This window comes from Physella acuta, unplaced genomic scaffold, assembly GCF_028476545.2.
Source record: "Physella acuta isolate Inbredline_101_S28 unplaced genomic scaffold, ASM2847654v3 ptg001531l, whole genome shotgun sequence".
NCBI lineage: Eukaryota > Metazoa > Mollusca > Gastropoda > Physidae > Physella > Physella acuta.
This window is the reverse complement of record NW_026733046.1, coordinates 37778-55445: the sequence shown is the minus strand read 5'-3', so window position 1 is coordinate 55445 and position 17668 is coordinate 37778. Positions and strand designations below refer to the sequence as shown.

Genomic DNA, 17668 nt, shown 5'->3' with positions numbered 1-17668 from the left:
ATTAAACATTTAATTAAATAAAAAAATAGATAGACTTGTATTGCCATCGCAGTGGAACCTATGGAAATTTTGAACGAAATCGCTGCATTAGAAGTGGGTCAAAATTGAGTTATAAAATCTGCCATAAATCCACAACCAAACAAACAAACATAAATAAATAAACATATAAATATGAGCATGTACAAAGTATCTGATTCTCACGATGAGGTTGAGAGAATCTATTAACTACAAGGAATTAGTCCCGTCATTTTATTTTAAAATTGGCTTTTGAAATCGTACTTTACACGTTAATACAATTGGTTTCTATGCTAAGTGTTACACGATTTATCCACTTACCGTTAACTTTCTTAGCTTTGACTGTTTATAATTTAAACTGCACCTAAAATGAGCTTTAAAAATTTTTTCAACCCGTTTTGTCACCCCAAGTCTCGGCGCCGGTGACATATGTATCCCCACCCCCCGTCGCAATGTTTCTGTTACTGAACCACGCCTCTAGAACCTACTATGGTTACTGCGGTTACTGCGGTACACCTTTAGATCCGCCTATGACGACGAAATTTATGGTTACTGCAACTCTCCATTAGCTAAACAAGGTAATTAAAAAGTCTAGTGACAATTTTAGCGCAATTTCCTTATGTTATCTAAAAATAGCAGGGTTAGTAAAACCATTGGTTAAAATACATGTTTTATTTACAATAGAGTTACATGACTAAAAACCATTGCGCGCCTAGCTACTGAACGTGATGACGCAGCCATTGAACATGATGGCGCAGCTATTGAACGTGATGACGCGTGTGGTGTGGTTGGATAAAAATGCCTACTAATTCGGTCCAAATTTTAATTAATTCAAAAATTTTTTTGTGACCGAACAAAAGGATATTTTTGAAAACTTTCTTCGGCAATATTGTTCTAAATTATGACAGGAAGCGATTGGTACATGTTTCAAGTCGCTAAGTGGTCTGGTTGCCGAGATATGGGCCAAAAGCTGCATTTTTTCGAGGTTTTTTGGCTTTTCCGGGAAGTCCATGAAAGAAACCCGGTTTTTTTTTTGGCCTATGTTCATCCTCGTTACTTGCTTAACAGAATTGCTTTGGAACTAGTCCTCGATATTGCTTCGTTGAGGAGGAGATACGACTTAAAGCTGCGGACACACATCCATTCATTCATACATTCATACATCCAGAAATGACGGGTTAATAAACGCAATTCTCCAGAATGGAAATTGCGCTAAAAAGTAAATACTCCCCTGGAAATATTTCTAACCCCACTCCTTAGTACTCATGTACAATGTTATATTATGCTTTAGAAAACTAACTAGAGCTTACATAGCTTATCTAGCCGGCATAACAATATAGCCTCTAATCCACAAACTTATAATCCTTTGATCTCAATGTAAGTCAGTGTAAGATTAGCCTTGCTGGTGCCATGCAGGAAAACAACACTTCCCAGGTCTAGTTTAAAAATAAGTTTAATTAATCTGATGATGCACAGGATTAACTAGCATAGGATTAACTAGCATAGGATTAACTAGCATAGGATGTACTAGCATGGGATTAACTAGCATAGGATTAACTAGCATGGGATTAACTAGCATAGGATGAACTAGCATGGGATTAACTAGCATAGGATTAACTAGCATGGGATTAACTATCATGGGATTAACTATCATGGGATTAACTAGCATGGGATATTTCTGGTCGTGTCACCTAAGTCGGGTGTTAACTGGGATACAGTGACGTCACTAGGATGATACGCACAGTATACATTCACCATGTAGATTGAACCAATAGATAAAACTTAAGGCTCCCCCCCCCATACCTAAACATACAGGTTGTTCTCCAGGCTAATGCCCCCCCCCCCCCCCCCCACATCTGGAAAACTGACCTGCAGGATAGAGATCTGTTACGAGAAGCGGAAGTGGCGGCCACACATTGTGAAAAAATGTGACATAAAACATTGTGTAATTATGATACAATTGTATGAGTTCTGTATGTGTTTGAAGGTTATATATATATATATATATATATATATATATATATATATATATATATATATATATATATATATATATATATATATATATATATATATATATATATATATATATATATATGCAAGTATCAGACTATACATAATTCTAATATTTGACCTATTTATGAGTGTTGCTTAATTTGCGTCATCACACTGTCTGTTTATCACACCTGGAAAATGCTAAAGGACAACATGAAGTCGCAGACCTCACAAAGGTGATACTAACATGACACCAACACAACATAAAGTCGCAGACCTCACAAAGGTGATACTAACATGACACCAACACAACATAAAGTCGCAGACCTCACAAAGGTGATACTAACATAACATGACACCATCACAACACGACACCATCACAACGTGATACCAACACGACACCAACATATCGTGATACCAACACAGCATGAGAGATTTGGGAAGTTAACATGAGAAGACAACCACACTAGTAACAAACTGATCATTGTGTCGTGTACAGCAGCTCAGCTAAAAGATGGCCCAGCGTGTGTTGGAGCTGCTTGCTGTGTTCTTGGTGTGTGTTTGTGTTGGCGAGGAACAAAACTCGATCGAATCAGGTGAGTTTTGTTTCATCGTCAGGTGAGTTTTTACTTTCTCGTACACGAAGTATAGAGGAAGTAGTGTAATCGTGCAAAACATCGAAGTAGAGATTTTCACAATTCTCGACGTTTTACACATCCCTTAGTCGGAAAAACATATTTTTGCAATTTTGTCCGTATATCTGTATATATATATATATATATATATATATATATATATATATATATATATATATATATATATATATATATATATATATATATATGTGTGTGTGTGTGTGTGTGTGTATGATTCTGTGAACACGAAAACTTGAGTACCGTTACAGCTAGGTTGATAAAATTTCATGTATAAGTATTATATCAAATTTGTAGCTCTGTATCTACTTATCAGCGATTACCGGTAACCGGAAGTGGGATTTATTCTACTTCGATTTTCAAAAGCCTATAACTTGAGTACTGTTTCAGATAGATAAATGAAATTTCACATATGAGTAAAAGGTCTAATTTTCTGCCTTGTGTCGAATTTTGAGTAATTTCCGTTGACCAGAAGTAGTAATTTACGCTATTTCCGATTTCTAAAAAAAAACGCTTATGGATTTATAAAGTACTAATAATATTCTGCACTATTATACACATATAGTTTGCCATTCACTTTGTGCGCAATTCTTTTTTCCTACCAGATTATATTCTATTTTGAAAAGTTTAAGCAATTAAAAATGGATTAAAAATCATGTCTATATCCCGAGTTGCCATCCCCCGTAGTGTTATATTAGAATATTCGAGGAAGTTTAGGGATGATCACTCCAGGTTTATTTTTACAAGCTTTTATTACACCCACTTCCTCTGTCTGTCTAGATCGAAACGCCCGTGTGAAATTGCAGGCACTTCTAACTGACAGGTACGGTCCGTAGTTGGTACGTGGGTCAAGACATGAAGACAATGCATCGTGACATTCAATTTGACTTAATTGGTCGCCTAATTAATTTTTTAGGAATTAATTAAAATTAGGACCGAATTAGTAGGCAGTTCTATCCACACGCGTCATCACGGCCGTCTTAGGCGTGGAGCGAGGGGGGGGGGGCTCTACGACAAAAGCGCGTCATCACGTTCAGTAGGCGCGCGATGGTTTTTAGTCGGGTTCTTTACCACTACACTACGCCATCCCATAATACTGTGACATGCATAGTAAAACTAATCATATTATTAAAGCAAAACTGTTTTTCAAATTGTGTATCATATATTTGTTGCTGCACTATATTGTCTTAACATGCGTATAGCTCGTTAATACTAAAAAGTATAAAAAATAATAAATACATAAAAACGTTTATAATTACAAGCTTTTATAAATGCACTAAAAAGAAGAAAATAAACACTTTTTATTAAATATAAAATAATTTTTAAAAATAAAAATAAAAATATAATAAATCTGCGGTTACTTTATATATAAAAAAATACTTTCTTTAAATATATTAATGCACTACTATTTATATCATCTATATACTACTAAAACTCAAGTTTGTTTACATGTTTGAATATTTATTTGTTTGTTTGTCTAATTTCTTACTGTAAGGAAGCTACTTTATATGGGGGGCTGTAAAATAGTATGTGGGTAGAGAATAATTTTTTATTGCAGACAGACTGTTAATCACACATTTATTTAAAGACGTTAATTAATTTATTTTGATTTATTCATAGGTAGATTAATCACATTTTTTTTTAAAAAGATTAGAAAAACCACTGCACTCGACGGAAACAGTGACGTCACATGATGTGTTTATTTTTTTTACATCAATAATGGCGGCCTATCGAAGAAGATTGTGTTCCCATTCCAATGTTTAACGCGTTCTAAAGCTAATTTTCTGTCGGCTTTAACTTTAACAATACGTCCGTTTGCTGTATTTATTACGTTCCAACACTTATATCAATTTTCAACTGTCTTTTTCATTTAGTTTTACGATAAATTTCTCTAGATCTACAATCTGTCCAAGAAAGTTATTTATAGATCTAGATCTAGAATCTAGGTCAAATCAAAGATTTATTAGTTATAAATACATTCCAAAAAAAAAAAAACGAGACTTAAGCAAACCAGACGTAGATCTAGAATATAGATAATTCTATCTAGATTTAGATAATAATGAGTTTCTATATACTAAAATATTGTAGACCTTTATTATTTTGTATAAATCTTTGTTTCGACTATGCTAATTTTGAAATGCTGTATCCAGGGCCTATTTGCGTAGCTTAAGATTCATACGCGGCTTCGATACCGGTAATTTTGTTAAATTATAAACGTAAATTCTAAATATAGCTCAGTCGTAGATCTAAAATATAGATAATTCTATCTAGATTTAGATAATAATGATTTTCTATATACTAAACTATTTTAGACCTTTATTATTTTATATAAATCTTTGTTTGGAATATGTAAATTTTGAAATGCTCGCTCCGGGCCTAATGATTAGATCTAGATCTAGATTCTAGATCTAGCAAGAAAAACTAAACTTAAGACTTAAGCAAACGAGTCGTAGAATCTAGATCTAGATAATTCTATCTAGATCTAGATAATTTCAGACCTTCTTTATTTTATATAAATCTTTGTTTGGCTAATTTAAGATAAACTTTAATTTGAAAGTTACTACTACTAGACTTAGATCTAGATCTATGCGCGTAAATCAAGTTGCATAAGGAGACTCAAAGTATCAAACTATAGTATAAAAATTCACTTGTGACGTCACGAGTAAATAGCTAAGTTGGAATAGCAATGTAAACAGAAAGAGTTATTTTAACGCCAAGGGTAGACAAAGGTACAGAATATAGTCCAAGTTAAGACAGAACAGACAGACCCGACGGGTTCCGAACCTACCACTCCTCACGGCACCGAATCGCCTCGCCTTCCATGCATCAAGTCAGACGTGTAACCGATTCTGCCAATCAGCTCTACAAAAATAAAGCTTTCATGGCAGAGCACAATCACAACCTATGCACGAAAGACGCGGGCTGGCGTGACCTTTGAACCGCGAATGGGACTGACCGTTAGCCTCAAACACAACAAGGACCATTATTCGACCACACAGGCGACACAAGTATAGGGACGACGATACAGACAAATAGTAGCTTCCTTAAATGGGTAGTGTAAACATGGTGAGGGGTGGAAGCAGGCGTTGTGACTGAAATAGCAATGTAAACAGAAAGTGTTATTTCAACGCCAAGGGTAGACAAAGGTACAGAATATAGTCCAAGTTAAGACAGAACAGACAGACCCGACGGGTTCCGAACCTACCACTCCTCACGGCACCGAATCGCCTCGCCTTCCATGCATCAAGTCAGACGTGTAACCGATTCTGCCAATCAGCTCTACAAAAATAAAGCTTTCATGGCAGAGCACAAAGTTGGTAGTGTAATCGGCTCTCATGCGGGTGACACAGGTTCTAGACCAATACAACAATGATATTTTTTTTTTCAATTTTTTTTTTTTTTTTAGATGTGAATGATAAAGTTGCCTATCTGAACTTGGCAGGATACAGGGCAGGTGAAGTAGAGTTCATCTGTTTCTTTGTCCTAAGCATATGAAAGGATAGTGTGGTCAGAGACATGCTCGGCTGGAATCGTTTTTTAAACGATGAAAACATGTTGTCTGAGACTTGGCGGGACACTGGCCAGGTGAAGTAGAGTTGAGTAGGTCACCTGTGAAGTCAGTATATGAAGGGATAGTCCGAAATCGGTGTTTTCGGTGTTTTTAAAAGATAAAAAACATATTTTTGAATGTGGGGTCTGTTTTTTTGTGACGATAAGTGACACTGCAGTAGCGTAGCGAGGAGGGGGGGGGGGGGGCGTGGGGGGGGGGACATATGGCCCCCGGCGCCGACCTTAGGGGGCACCAAAATGGGTTGAAAAAATAAATTGAAAGGTTGAGGGGGGTGCAAATCGAAAGTTTGAGTGGGGGGGGGGGTTCAAATCGAAATCTTGACGGGGGGGGGGGGGTGCACATCAAAAGTTTGGGAGGGAGGGGGGGGGGGTTGCAAATCGAAACTTGTGGGGGGGGGGGGTTCGAATTCAAAAGTTTGTCCCCGGGCGCCGGGAAAGGTCGCTATGCCTCTGAGTGACAGACGTGATGTTTTTTGATGGATGACCCCCGAAACCCACAGTTATCCAACGGATGACGGGCAGTCTAGTTATAATTAAAAGCGTGGGCCGCTATAATAATAAGTATTTAAACAAGCGGCCTACGCATTTCTCTAATACACACAAATATACATTCTTTCTCTAATCCACACATACATACATTCTTTCTCTAATCCACACATACATACATTCTTTCTCTAATCCACACATACATAAATTCTTTCTCTAATCCACACATACATACATTCTTTCTCTAATCCACACATACATACATTCTTTCTCTAATCCACACATACATACATTCTTTCTCTAATCCACACATACATACATTCTTTCTCTAATCCACACATACATACATTGTTGCTCTAATCCACACTTACATACATTCTTTCTCTAATCCACACATACATACATTCTTTCTCTAATCCACACATATATATATTGTTGCTCTAATCTACACAGGTTAACATTGTAACTTTTGTCCACAGAGATTTACATTGTAGCCTCTAATCCCTACAGCTGCAGTATGTAATCCATACACGTGTTCCCTAGCCTTAATCTCACTGTAAATCAGCTGATCCCATGAGGGGGGGGGGGGGGGGGGGATTCAGTCAAATATTTTTCTATATCTAATTTTGTTTCTGAACATTTATTTGATATGATGACGTATAAGTTTAACTAACATAATAATTTCTAGTGGTGTCTGATGGGTAGGGTATACGAAGTATCCATGATATAGAAGTCACTGGGGGGATACCCACGGTACAGTTACAGCTCCGCTACTATGAAGGTATACCCAATGAGTGGGTCTACGACAAAATCCCGAAAGACACTTGCCCGAATGCCGTTTGCCCATTCGGGAAATCGGCCTTCGGGCAAACGGCATTCGGGCAAGTGTCTTTCGGGAAAACGTCCGGCTCCCCCAATGAGTTAACTTAAAAACATCTTTCTCCCCCCCCACCCCCCACCAAAACAGGTTGTTCCCCGGGCCAGAGCCCGCCCTACATCAAGAGACCTGACTCACAAGACAGAAATCTGTTGAAAGAAGGGAAAGGGGCGGTCTTTCAGTGTGAGGCAGACGGTAGCCCAGCACCCACGTAAGTTTGATGTTCATGACTTTTTAAAGCTTTATTCTCTAAATGTAATGTCCCATCTGCTAGTCAATTACCCGTAGTTCAATTACACAAATACCAAAGATTAATTTATTACCAAGCTATATTAAAACAAAATGGTGATTTGTGAAAACGTACTAGCTATCTCTCATTGCTTTTTTACTATTTCTCTGCACACAAAAACCCGTGTATTAGGTTAGACTGACCTTAGCTTGGTCCCAGGGATGTGACAGATAGCATGTGGTCATTTGACTTGCCCCCCCCCCACCCAGATAGAATGTGGTCATTTGACTTGCCCCCCCCCAGATAGCATGTGGTCATTAGACTTGCCCCCCCCCCCTCCTTAGATAGCGTGTGGTCATTTGACTTGCCCTCCCAGATAGCATGTGGTCATTTGACTTGCCCCCCCCCCCCCCCCCAGATAGCATGTGGTCATTTGACTTGACCACCCAGAAAGCGTCTAGTCTGAAAGGTATAGCAAGACAGATGTACGTCATACAACCTGCCAACATAGCTCGTGTAGTTTCTACGTCACAAAAACTGACGTGTACATTCTGTGATGACTTTTAAAATACAGACTGGTAGATTTCCTCTCCAGGTACCAGTGGTTCAGAAACGACGTTGCCATTGACGACAAGGGGGATTACCTGAAGGCCTTCACCAATGGCACGCTGGTGTTTAAAGACTTCTCCTACAGAGACGGTGGGATGTTCCAGTGTCGGGCTAAAAATAGTTTTGGCACTTCAGTGTCGGTCAAAGTTCCAATACTTGCAAACATTGATTTAGGTAGGTTGGGCGGGCTTTTGACTTTGGCAGTAGTTTCATTAATACGAATATATATATATATATATATATATATATATATATATATATATATATATATATATATATATATATATATATATATATATATATATATATATATATATATATGTATATCGTAAAGGTAACAAAAAAGAAAACAAAGAAGACAGCGTAACGGTGTCACAGGGCCAACCGTTCCACTTATACTGCGCGCATGCGCCTGAGAATTCTCAAGGTGTCAGGAAATACTGGTACGTGGACGTTAAAAAATACCAAGTGAGTTCCTCCAGTCGTGTCGGCATTGATACCAACGGCAAGTACAGCTCTTTAACTTTTTGGACTCGTCGATTTCTGTTCAAAAGCACTAAGTATTGTATTGATCGCCTTTCATCGAACAGTCGCCTTTCATCGAACAGGTACTCTACGTATGGCGTATGCCTTCAGGAGTGATTCAGCTAAATACCAGTGTGGAGTGTTCCCATACATCTACAGTGATAGTATCATTTATATCGTGGACACAGTGACAGTGACAGTCACTGACAGAGAGTTTAGTACGTTAAATAAATGATGTCACCAGTGTTTCTTCCAGACTTTTTTCTCCGGGGGGGGGGGGGGCACTTAAAATTTTCGGGGGGGGGGGGGGCGGATACTGTTAAAAGTATATATTTTCTATATGAATTATATACATTTAATTTCGTTCGGGGGGGGGGGTAGAATTTTTTCGCCCCCCCCCCCCCCCCCCCCCCGAAGAGATGCCTGGAAGAAGCTCTGGATGTCACTGACAGAATAATCAGTACGTTAAGTTTTGAAAATTATTGCTGGAACTAATCCAGTCTCCCCCCCCCTCTCCTACAGGCTTCATGAAACCCAGAAAGGAATACGCGCCTAGTGTCGTGAAAGCCACATTTGGAATGTCGGCCATTCTAGAATGTTTTTTCTCTGGCTAGTAAGTCCAGCCTTTCTCAATCTTGAAACTGTTCATTTATAATCGCCTTAAACCTAAACAATGTTGATCTAAATCTTAACATTGTTTATCTAAACCTAAACAATGTTGATCTAAATCTTAACATTGTTTATCTAAACCTAAACAATGTTTATCTAAATCTTAATAATGTTTATCTAAACCTAAACAATGTTTTCCTAAACCTAAACTATGTTTATCTAAATCTAAACAATGTTTTCCTAAACCTAAACAATGTTTTCCTAAACCTAAACAATGTTTACCCGAACATAAAAAGTGAGATAAGAGTAGAAAACAAATAATTTGAAAATTGTTTTCTACTATTCTGTTTATTGCTATTTATTATGAGTAGAAAACAAATTAAAAGAGAATTTATTTGAAGAACCAGGTACAAGGTGTTTGTTTCCTTTAGTTGCATACATTTAATATGGTTTGACGTCACTAATTTTTGTGACGTCAGTGATTGTTGTAACCTTCACTGATTGTTGTGACCTTGACCCCCCAGCCAAGAACCTGTGATCACGTGGAAGGACAAGCAACAACAGATCATCCAGGAAGGTCACGGTCATTACGTCATCGACGATTTCGGCCGGAAGTTGCGAATTGAACAGGTGAGAGAGGAGGACGAGGGGACGTACTCATGCACGGCCAGGAACGGTGCCGGGTCGGACGATGCCAAGATCTTCCTCAATGTCACAAGTAGGTGGTGTAGTGACAAGTACGTGGTGTAGTGACAAGTACGTGGTGTAGTGACAAGTACGTGGGGACGGTGTAGTGACAAGTACGTGGGGACGGTGTAGTGACAAGTACGTGGTGTAGTGACAAGTACGTGGGGACGGTGTAGTGACAAGTACGTGGGGACGGTGTAGTGACAAGTGGGGACTGTGTAGTGACAAGTACGTGAGGACGGTGTAGTGACAAGTACGTGGGGACGGTGTAGTGACAAGTACGTGGGGACGGTGTAGTGACAAGTACGTGGTGTAGTGACAAGTACGTGGGGACGGTGTAGTGACAAGTACGTGGGGACGGTGTAGTGACAAGTACGTGGTGTAGTGACAAGTACGTGGGGACAGTGTAGTGACAAGTACGTGGGGACGGTGTAGTGACAAGTACGTGGTGTAGTGACAAGTACGTGGTGTAGTGACAAGTACATGGTGTAGTGAAAAGTACGTGGTGTAGTGACAAGTACGTGTTGTATTGACAAGTACGTGGGGACGGTGTAGTGACAAGTACGTGGTGTAGTGACAAGTACGTGGTGTAGTGACAAGTACGTGGTGTAGTGACAAGTACGTGGTGTAGTGACAAGTACGTGGGGACGGTGTAGTGACAAGTACGTGGGGACGGTGTAGTGACAAGTACGTGGGGACGGTGTAGTGACAAGTACGTGGGGACGGTGTAGTGACAAGTACGTGGGGACGGTGTAGTGACAAGTAGGTGGGGACGGTGTAGTGACAAGTACGTGGGGACGGTGTAGTGACAAGTACGTGTTGTATTGACAAGTACGTGGGGACGGTGTAGTGACAAGTACGTGGGGACGGTGTAGTGACAAGTACGTGGGGACGGTGTAGTGACAAGTACGTGGTGTAGTGACAAGTACGTGGTGTAGTGACAAGTACGTGAGGACGGTGTAGTGACAAGTACGTGGTGTAGTGACAAGTACGTGGTGTAGTGACAAGTACGTGGTGTAGTGACAAGTACGTGGTGTAGTGACAAGTACGTGGTGTAGTGACAAGTACGTGGGGACGGTGTAGTGACAAGTACGTGGTGTAGTGACAAGTACGTGGTGTAGTGACAAGTACGTGGTGTAGTGACAAGTACGTGGTGTAGTGACAAGTACGTGGGGACGGTGTAGTGACAAGTACGTGGTGTAGTGACAAGTACGTGGTGTAGTGACAAGTACGTGGGGACGGTGTAGTGACAAGTACGTGGGGACGGTGTAGTGACAAGTACGTGGGGACGGTGTAGTGACAAGTACGTGGTGTAGTGACAAGTACGTGGTGTAGTGACAAGTACGTGGGGACGGTGTAGTGACAAGTACGTGGTGTAGTGACAAGTACGTGGTGTAGTGACAAGTACGTGGGGACGGTGTAGTGACAAGTACGTGGTGTAGTGACAAGTACGTGGGGACGGTGTAGTGACAAGTAAGTGGTGTAGTGACAAGTACGTGGGGACGATGTAGTGACAAGTACGTGGGGACGGTGTAGTGACAAGTACGTGGGGACGGTGTAGTGACAAGTAGGTGGGGACGGTGTAGTGACAAGTACGTGGTGTAGTGACAAGTACGTGGGGACGGTGTAGTGACACGTACGTGGGGACGGTGTAGTGACAAGTACGTGGGGACGGTGTAGTGACAAGTACGTGGTGTAGTGACAAGTACGTGGTGTAGTGACAAGTACGTGGGGACGGTGTAGTGACAAGTACGTGGTGTAGTGACAAGTACGTGGGGACGGTGTAGTGACAAGTAAGTGGTGTAGTGACAAGTACGTGGGGACGATGTAGTGACAAGTACGTGGGGACGGTGTAGTGACAAGTACGTGGGGACGGTGTAGTGACAAGTAGGTGGGGACGGTGTAGTGACAAGTACGTGGTGTAGTGACAAGTACGTGGGGACGGTGTAGTGACACGTACGTGGGGACGGTGTAGTGACAAGTACGTGGGGACGGTGTAGTGACAAGTACGTGGTGTAGTGACAAGTACGTGGTGTAGTGACAAGTACGTGAGGACGGTGTAGTGACAAGTACGTGGTGTAGTGACAAGTACGTGGTGTAGTGACAAGTACGTGGTGTAGTGACAAGTACGTGGGGACGGTGTAGTGACAAGTACGTGGGGACGGTGTAGTGACAAGTAGGTGGGGACGGTGTAGTGACAAGTACGTGGTGTAGTGACAAGTACGTGGGGACGGTGTAGTGACAAGTAGGTGGGGACGGTGTAGTGACAAGTACGTGGTGTAGTGACAAGTACGTGGGGACGGTGTAGTGACAAGTAGGTGGGGACGGTGTAGTGACAAGTACGTGGTGTAGTGACAAGTACGTGGGGACGGTGTAGTGACAAGTAGGTGGGGACGGTGTAGTGACAAGTACGTGGGGACGGTGTAGTGACAAGTACGTGGGGACGGTGTAGTGACAAGTAGGTGGGGACGGTGTAGTGACAAGTACGTGGGGACGGTGTAGTGACAAGTACGTGGGGACGGTGTAGTGACAAGTACGTGGGGACGGTGTAGTGACAAGTACGTGGTGTAGTGACAAGTACGTGTTGTATTGACAAGTACGTGGGGACGGTGTAGTGACAAGTACGTGGGGACGGTGTAGTGACAAGTACGTGGTGTAGTGACAAGTACGTGGTGTAGTGACAAGTACGTGAGGACGGTGTAGTGACAAGTACGTGGGGATGGTGTAGTGACAAGTACGTGGTGTAGTGACAAGTACGTGGTGTAGTGACAAGTACGTGGTGTAGTGACAAGTACGTGGGGACGGTGTAGTGACAAGTACTTGGGGACGGTGCAGTGACAAGTACGTGCACCCCCAATGTTAACTTTTGACAGGTGCACCTCTAATGCTTACTTTTTAACAGGTGCACCTGTAATGTTAACCTTTTTATCACAGGTCCACCTCTGATGTTAACAACGCCAGACACTTCACTGGAAAAGTTATACAAACTTTCTGGCCAGATGGCCACATTGAAATGTTGGGCCAGGGCCATGGAGGGAGAGAACCTGGAGCCACCTGTGTGGTACAGGAATGGGGAGCTGCTCACTATAGGTGTGTGGGGTGTGTAAGGTGTGGGTAAGGTGTGTGGGTGAGGTGTGGGGGTGTGGGTGAGGTGTGTGGGTGAGGTGTGTGTTGGTGAGGTGTGGGGGTGTGGGTGAGGTGTGTGGGTGAGGTGTGTGTTGGTGAGGTGTGGGGGTGTGGGTGAGGTGTGTGGGTGAGGTGTGTGTGGGTGAGGTGTGTGTGTGAGTGTGAGTGAGGTGTGTGTGGATGAGGTGTGTGTGGGTGAGGTGTGTGGGTGAGGTGTGTGTGGGTGAGGTGAGGTGTGTGTGGGCGAGGCGTGTGTGGGTAAGGTGAGGTGTGTGTGGGTGAGGTGTGTGTGGGTGAGGTGTGTGTGGGTGAGGCGTGTGTGGGTGAGGTGTGTGTGGGTGAGGTGTGTGAGAGGTGTGTGTGGGTGAGGTGTGTGTGGGTGAGGTGTGTGTGGGTGAGGTGTGTGTGGGTGAGGTGTGTGTGGGTGAGGTGTGTGTGGGTGAGGTGTGTGTGGGTGAGGTGTGTGTGGGTGAGGTGTGTGTGGGTGAGGCGTGTGTGGGTGAGGTGTGTGTGGGTGAGGTGTGTGTGGGTGAGGTGTGTGTGGGTGAGGTGTGTGTGGGTGAGGTGAGGTGTGTGTGGGTGAGGTGTGTGTGGGTGAGGTGTGTGTGGGTGAGGTGTGTGTGGGTGAGGTGAGGTGTGTGTGGGTAAGGTGAGGCGTGTGTGGGTGAGGTGTGTGAGAGGTGTGTGTGGGTGAGGTGTGTGTGGGTGAGGCGTGTGTGGGTGAGGTGTGTGTGGGTGAGGTGTGTGTGGGTGAGGTGTGTGTGGGTGAGGTGTGTGTGGGTGAGGTGAGGTGTGTGTGGGTGAGGTGTGTGTGGGTGAGGTGTGTGTGGGTGAGGTGTGTGTGGGTGAGGTGAGGTGTGTGTGGGTAAGGTGAGGTGTGTGTGGGTGAGGTGTGTGTGGGTGAGGTGTGTGTGGGTGAGGTGTGTGTGGGTGAGGTGAGGTGTGTGTGGGTAAGGTGAGGTGTGTGTGGGTGAGGTGTGTGTGGGTGAGGTGTGTGTGGGTGAGGTGTGTGTGGGTGAGGTGTGTGTGTGTGGGTGAGGTGTGTGTGGGTGAGGTGAGGTGTGTGTGGGTAAGGTGAGGTGTGTGTGGGTGAGGTGTGTGTGGGTGAGGTGTGTGTGGAGGTGTGTGTGGGTGAGGTGTGTGTGGGTGAGGTGTGTGTGGAGGTGTGTGTGGGTGAGGTGTGTGTGGGTGAGGTGTATGTGTGTGTGTTGTTATCCTGTGAGTGTGTGTTGTTTCTGTGTTAGATTTGATTCGACCTTTCATATTTAGTCGTGTATCTCTAAACCTACCGTTCGACCACCCCGCCCCATGATGCGTCCTCCTCATCTTACAACAACATTACTGGCAATAGAACCAATGAACTTCTTTAACAGACAACTTCCCGGACAAAACCAGGTACAGTTTCGGTGAATGTGGCACCGAGCTGACCATCAGGAACCTGAACAAGTCTACAGACACCGCCTGCTTCCAGTGTAACATCAGCAACAGTGAAGGATACATCTTTTTTGACGGTTTTCTCAAGGTCGTTGGTAATGTATATTATGTCCTTATTTAATGTACCTTAATAAAGCATATATGCATATATATATATATATATATATATATATATATATATATATATATATATATATATATATATATATATATATATATATATAGAGAGAGAGAGAGAGAGAGAGAGAGAGAAATACATATGTTTATATATATATATATATATATATATATATATATATATAGGGCCTATATATATACTATTTCAGATTGGGATGAGATCGAATTTTGATCCAGCCCAACATTGGTCAGCGTGACACTTAACTTGCTTGTCAGTAATGTTAGAAGAAAAAAAAAATTCAAACTTTTTCAGCAACTGAAACAAACTTGTTCTCAAAACTTAATTTTCGGCTATATTCGATCATGGATTTCTCCGCATTAATTATAATTAAATAAATATTGTAACAAGTTTACTGTCATGCCTCTAAATTTTTCTTTGAATAATTGGAACTTTGGTCGAAGCTTGATTGTTTGCGTGTGTGGGTAACGGCCGCTACCCACTCGAGAACTTTTTGAAAAATTCCTCATTCCACCACCTGTATTCACGTACAAAGTCAAAAGCAGCAAATGCTGGTAAATAAAATGTCCTTTTTATAGGACAGACTAGAAGATTCCTTATCTTTGGTGAATTGTCTTTCTGAAACGTTGGCGTGCTACCCACATTTGGATCACTTGTGCTGGTGTGCTACCCACATTTGGATCACTTGTGCTGGTGTGCTACCCACATTTGAATCACTTGTGCTGGTGTGCTACCCACATTTGGATCACTTGTGCTGGTGTGCTACCCACATTTGGATCACTTGTGCTGGTGTGCTACCCACATTTGGATCACTTGTGTTGGTGTGCTACCCACATTTGGATCACTTGTGCTGGTGTGCTAGCCACATTTGGATCACTTGTGCTGGTGTGCTACCCACCTGTTTATCACAGTCAATGCTGTTTTGTCAATCACAGAGTTCAATAACAAGCCTGTCAAGAACACGAGTCATTGTGATCTGTTCTGTGAAAGCAATAGACTGGATTTAATTAGCCTGGTTAATTAGCCTGGTTAATTAGCCTGGTTAAGTAGGCCAATGATTTTCCGTTTAAGTTACTTTAAGTAAACTTGAAGGGTTTTGTTATCTAACGAAAATTTTTCCGATAGCAGGCAGGTATAATGCAATAATGTAGCATTTACATTACGTTGATGGGTTAGACTTACACTGGCGTTTTGACAAACATTAGACTTACATTATGGTTGTGCTACCTGCATGTAGTATGTGCATTGTACAAAAGTGCAAGTCACGTGATCTCAAACTTGACGTCACCAATCATTGACTCCCCACACATAGACCTGATGACCAATCATTGACTCCCCACACACAGACCTGATGACTCCCCACACACAGACCTAATGACTTCCCACACAGACCTAATGACTCCCCACACACAGACCTAATGACTCCCCACACACAGACCTGATGACTCCCCACACACAGACCTAATGACTTCCCACACAGACCTAATGACTCCCCACACAGACCTGATGACTCCCCACACACAGACCTAATGACTCCCCAAACAGACCTAATGACTCCCCCACACACAGACCTAATGACTCCCCCACACACAGACCTGATGACTCCCCACACACAGACCTGATGACTCCCCACACACAGACCTAATGACTCCCCACACACAGACCTAATGACTCCCCACACAGACCTAATGACTCCCCCACACATAAACCTGATGACTCCCCACACAGACCTAATGACTCCCCACACACAGACCTGATGACTCCCCACACACAGACCTAATGACTCCCCACACACAGACCTAATGACTCCCCCACACACAGACCTAATGACTCCCCACACACAGACCTAATGACTCCCCACACAGACCTAATGACTCCCCCACACATAAACCTGATGACTCCCCACACAGACCTAATGACTCCCCCACACACAGACCTGATGACTCCCCACACACAGACCTAATGACTCCCCACACACAGACCTAATGACTCCCCACACAGACCTAATGACTCCCCACACACAGACCTGATGACTCCCCACACAAACAGACCTAATGACTCCCCCACACACAGACCTAATGACTCCCCACACACAGACCTGATGACTCCCCACACACAGACCTGATGACTCCCCACACACAGACCTAATGACTCCCCACACAAAGACCTAATGACTCCCCACACAAAGACCTAATGACTCCCCACACACTACCTAATGACTCCCCAACACAGACCTAATGACTCCCCCACACACAGACCTGATGACTCCCCACACACAGACCTAATGACTCCCCACACACAGACCTGATGACTCCCCACACACAGACCTAATGACTCCCCACACACAGACCTGATGACTCCACACACACAGACCTAATGACTCCCCCACACACAGACCTAATGACTCCCCACACACAGACCTGATGACTCCACACACACAGACCTAATGACTCCCCCACACACAGACCTAATGACTCCCCCACACACAGACCTAATGACTCCCCACACACAGACCTGATGACTCCACACACACAGACCTAATGACTCCCCCACACACAGACCTAATGACTCCCCCACACACAGACCTAATGACTCCCCCACACACAGACCTAATGACTCCCCCACACACAGACCTAATGACTCCCCACACACAGACCTGATGACTCCACACACACAGACCTAATGACTCCCCCACACACAGACCTAATGACTCCCCC

The 17668-nt window shown here is 43.0% G+C and overlaps 2 protein-coding genes across 2 annotated transcripts; both read left to right on the top strand.

Annotated features, from left to right (window-relative positions):
• Positions 1–2498: 2498 nt before the first annotated feature.
• LOC131928672 (contactin-5-like) lies at positions 2499–9006 on the top strand. Its single transcript, XM_059284751.1, has 5 exons — positions 2499–2606; positions 7687–7807; positions 8421–8608; positions 8769–8939; positions 8996–9006. Exons 1-5 carry the CDS (start codon positions 2525–2527, stop codon positions 9004–9006), a joined length of 573 nt encoding a protein of 190 aa, XP_059140734.1. The 5' UTR covers positions 2499–2524.
• Positions 9007–9047: 41 nt separating this feature from the next.
• On the top strand, positions 9048–15321 carry LOC131928678 (hemicentin-2). The gene is made up of 6 exons (XM_059284760.1): positions 9048–9177; positions 9482–9572; positions 10093–10286; positions 13190–13345; positions 14755–14910; positions 15142–15321. The coding sequence occupies exons 1-6, from the start codon at positions 9054–9056 to the stop codon at positions 15162–15164; spliced, it is 744 nt and encodes a 247-aa protein (XP_059140743.1). The 5' UTR covers positions 9048–9053; the 3' UTR covers positions 15165–15321.
• The last annotated feature ends 2347 nt before the right edge of the window (positions 15322–17668 follow it).

What these genes read in the sequence shown, in the direction of transcription:
- LOC131928678 (XM_059284760.1), top strand. Translation starts at nt 9,054, where the DNA reads ATGGCGTATGCCTTCAGGAGTGATTCAGCTAAATACCAGTGTGGAGTG. An exon ending in GAATGTTTTTTCTCTGGCTA is followed by an intron (nt 9,573 to 10,092) that starts GTAAGTCCAGCC and finishes TTGACCCCCCAG; the next exon opens with CCAAGAACCTGTGATCACGT. An exon ending in TGGGGAGCTGCTCACTATAG is followed by an intron (nt 13,346 to 14,754) that starts GTGTGTGGGGTG and finishes CTTCTTTAACAG; the next exon opens with ACAACTTCCCGGACAAAACC.
- LOC131928672 (XM_059284751.1), top strand. Translation starts at nt 2,525, where the DNA reads ATGGCCCAGCGTGTGTTGGAGCTGCTTGCTGTGTTCTTGGTGTGTGTT. An exon ending in ACAAAACTCGATCGAATCAG is followed by an intron (nt 2,607 to 7,686) that starts GTGAGTTTTGTT and finishes CCACCAAAACAG; the next exon opens with GTTGTTCCCCGGGCCAGAGC. An exon ending in GACGGTAGCCCAGCACCCAC is followed by an intron (nt 7,808 to 8,420) that starts GTAAGTTTGATG and finishes TTTCCTCTCCAG; the next exon opens with GTACCAGTGGTTCAGAAACG.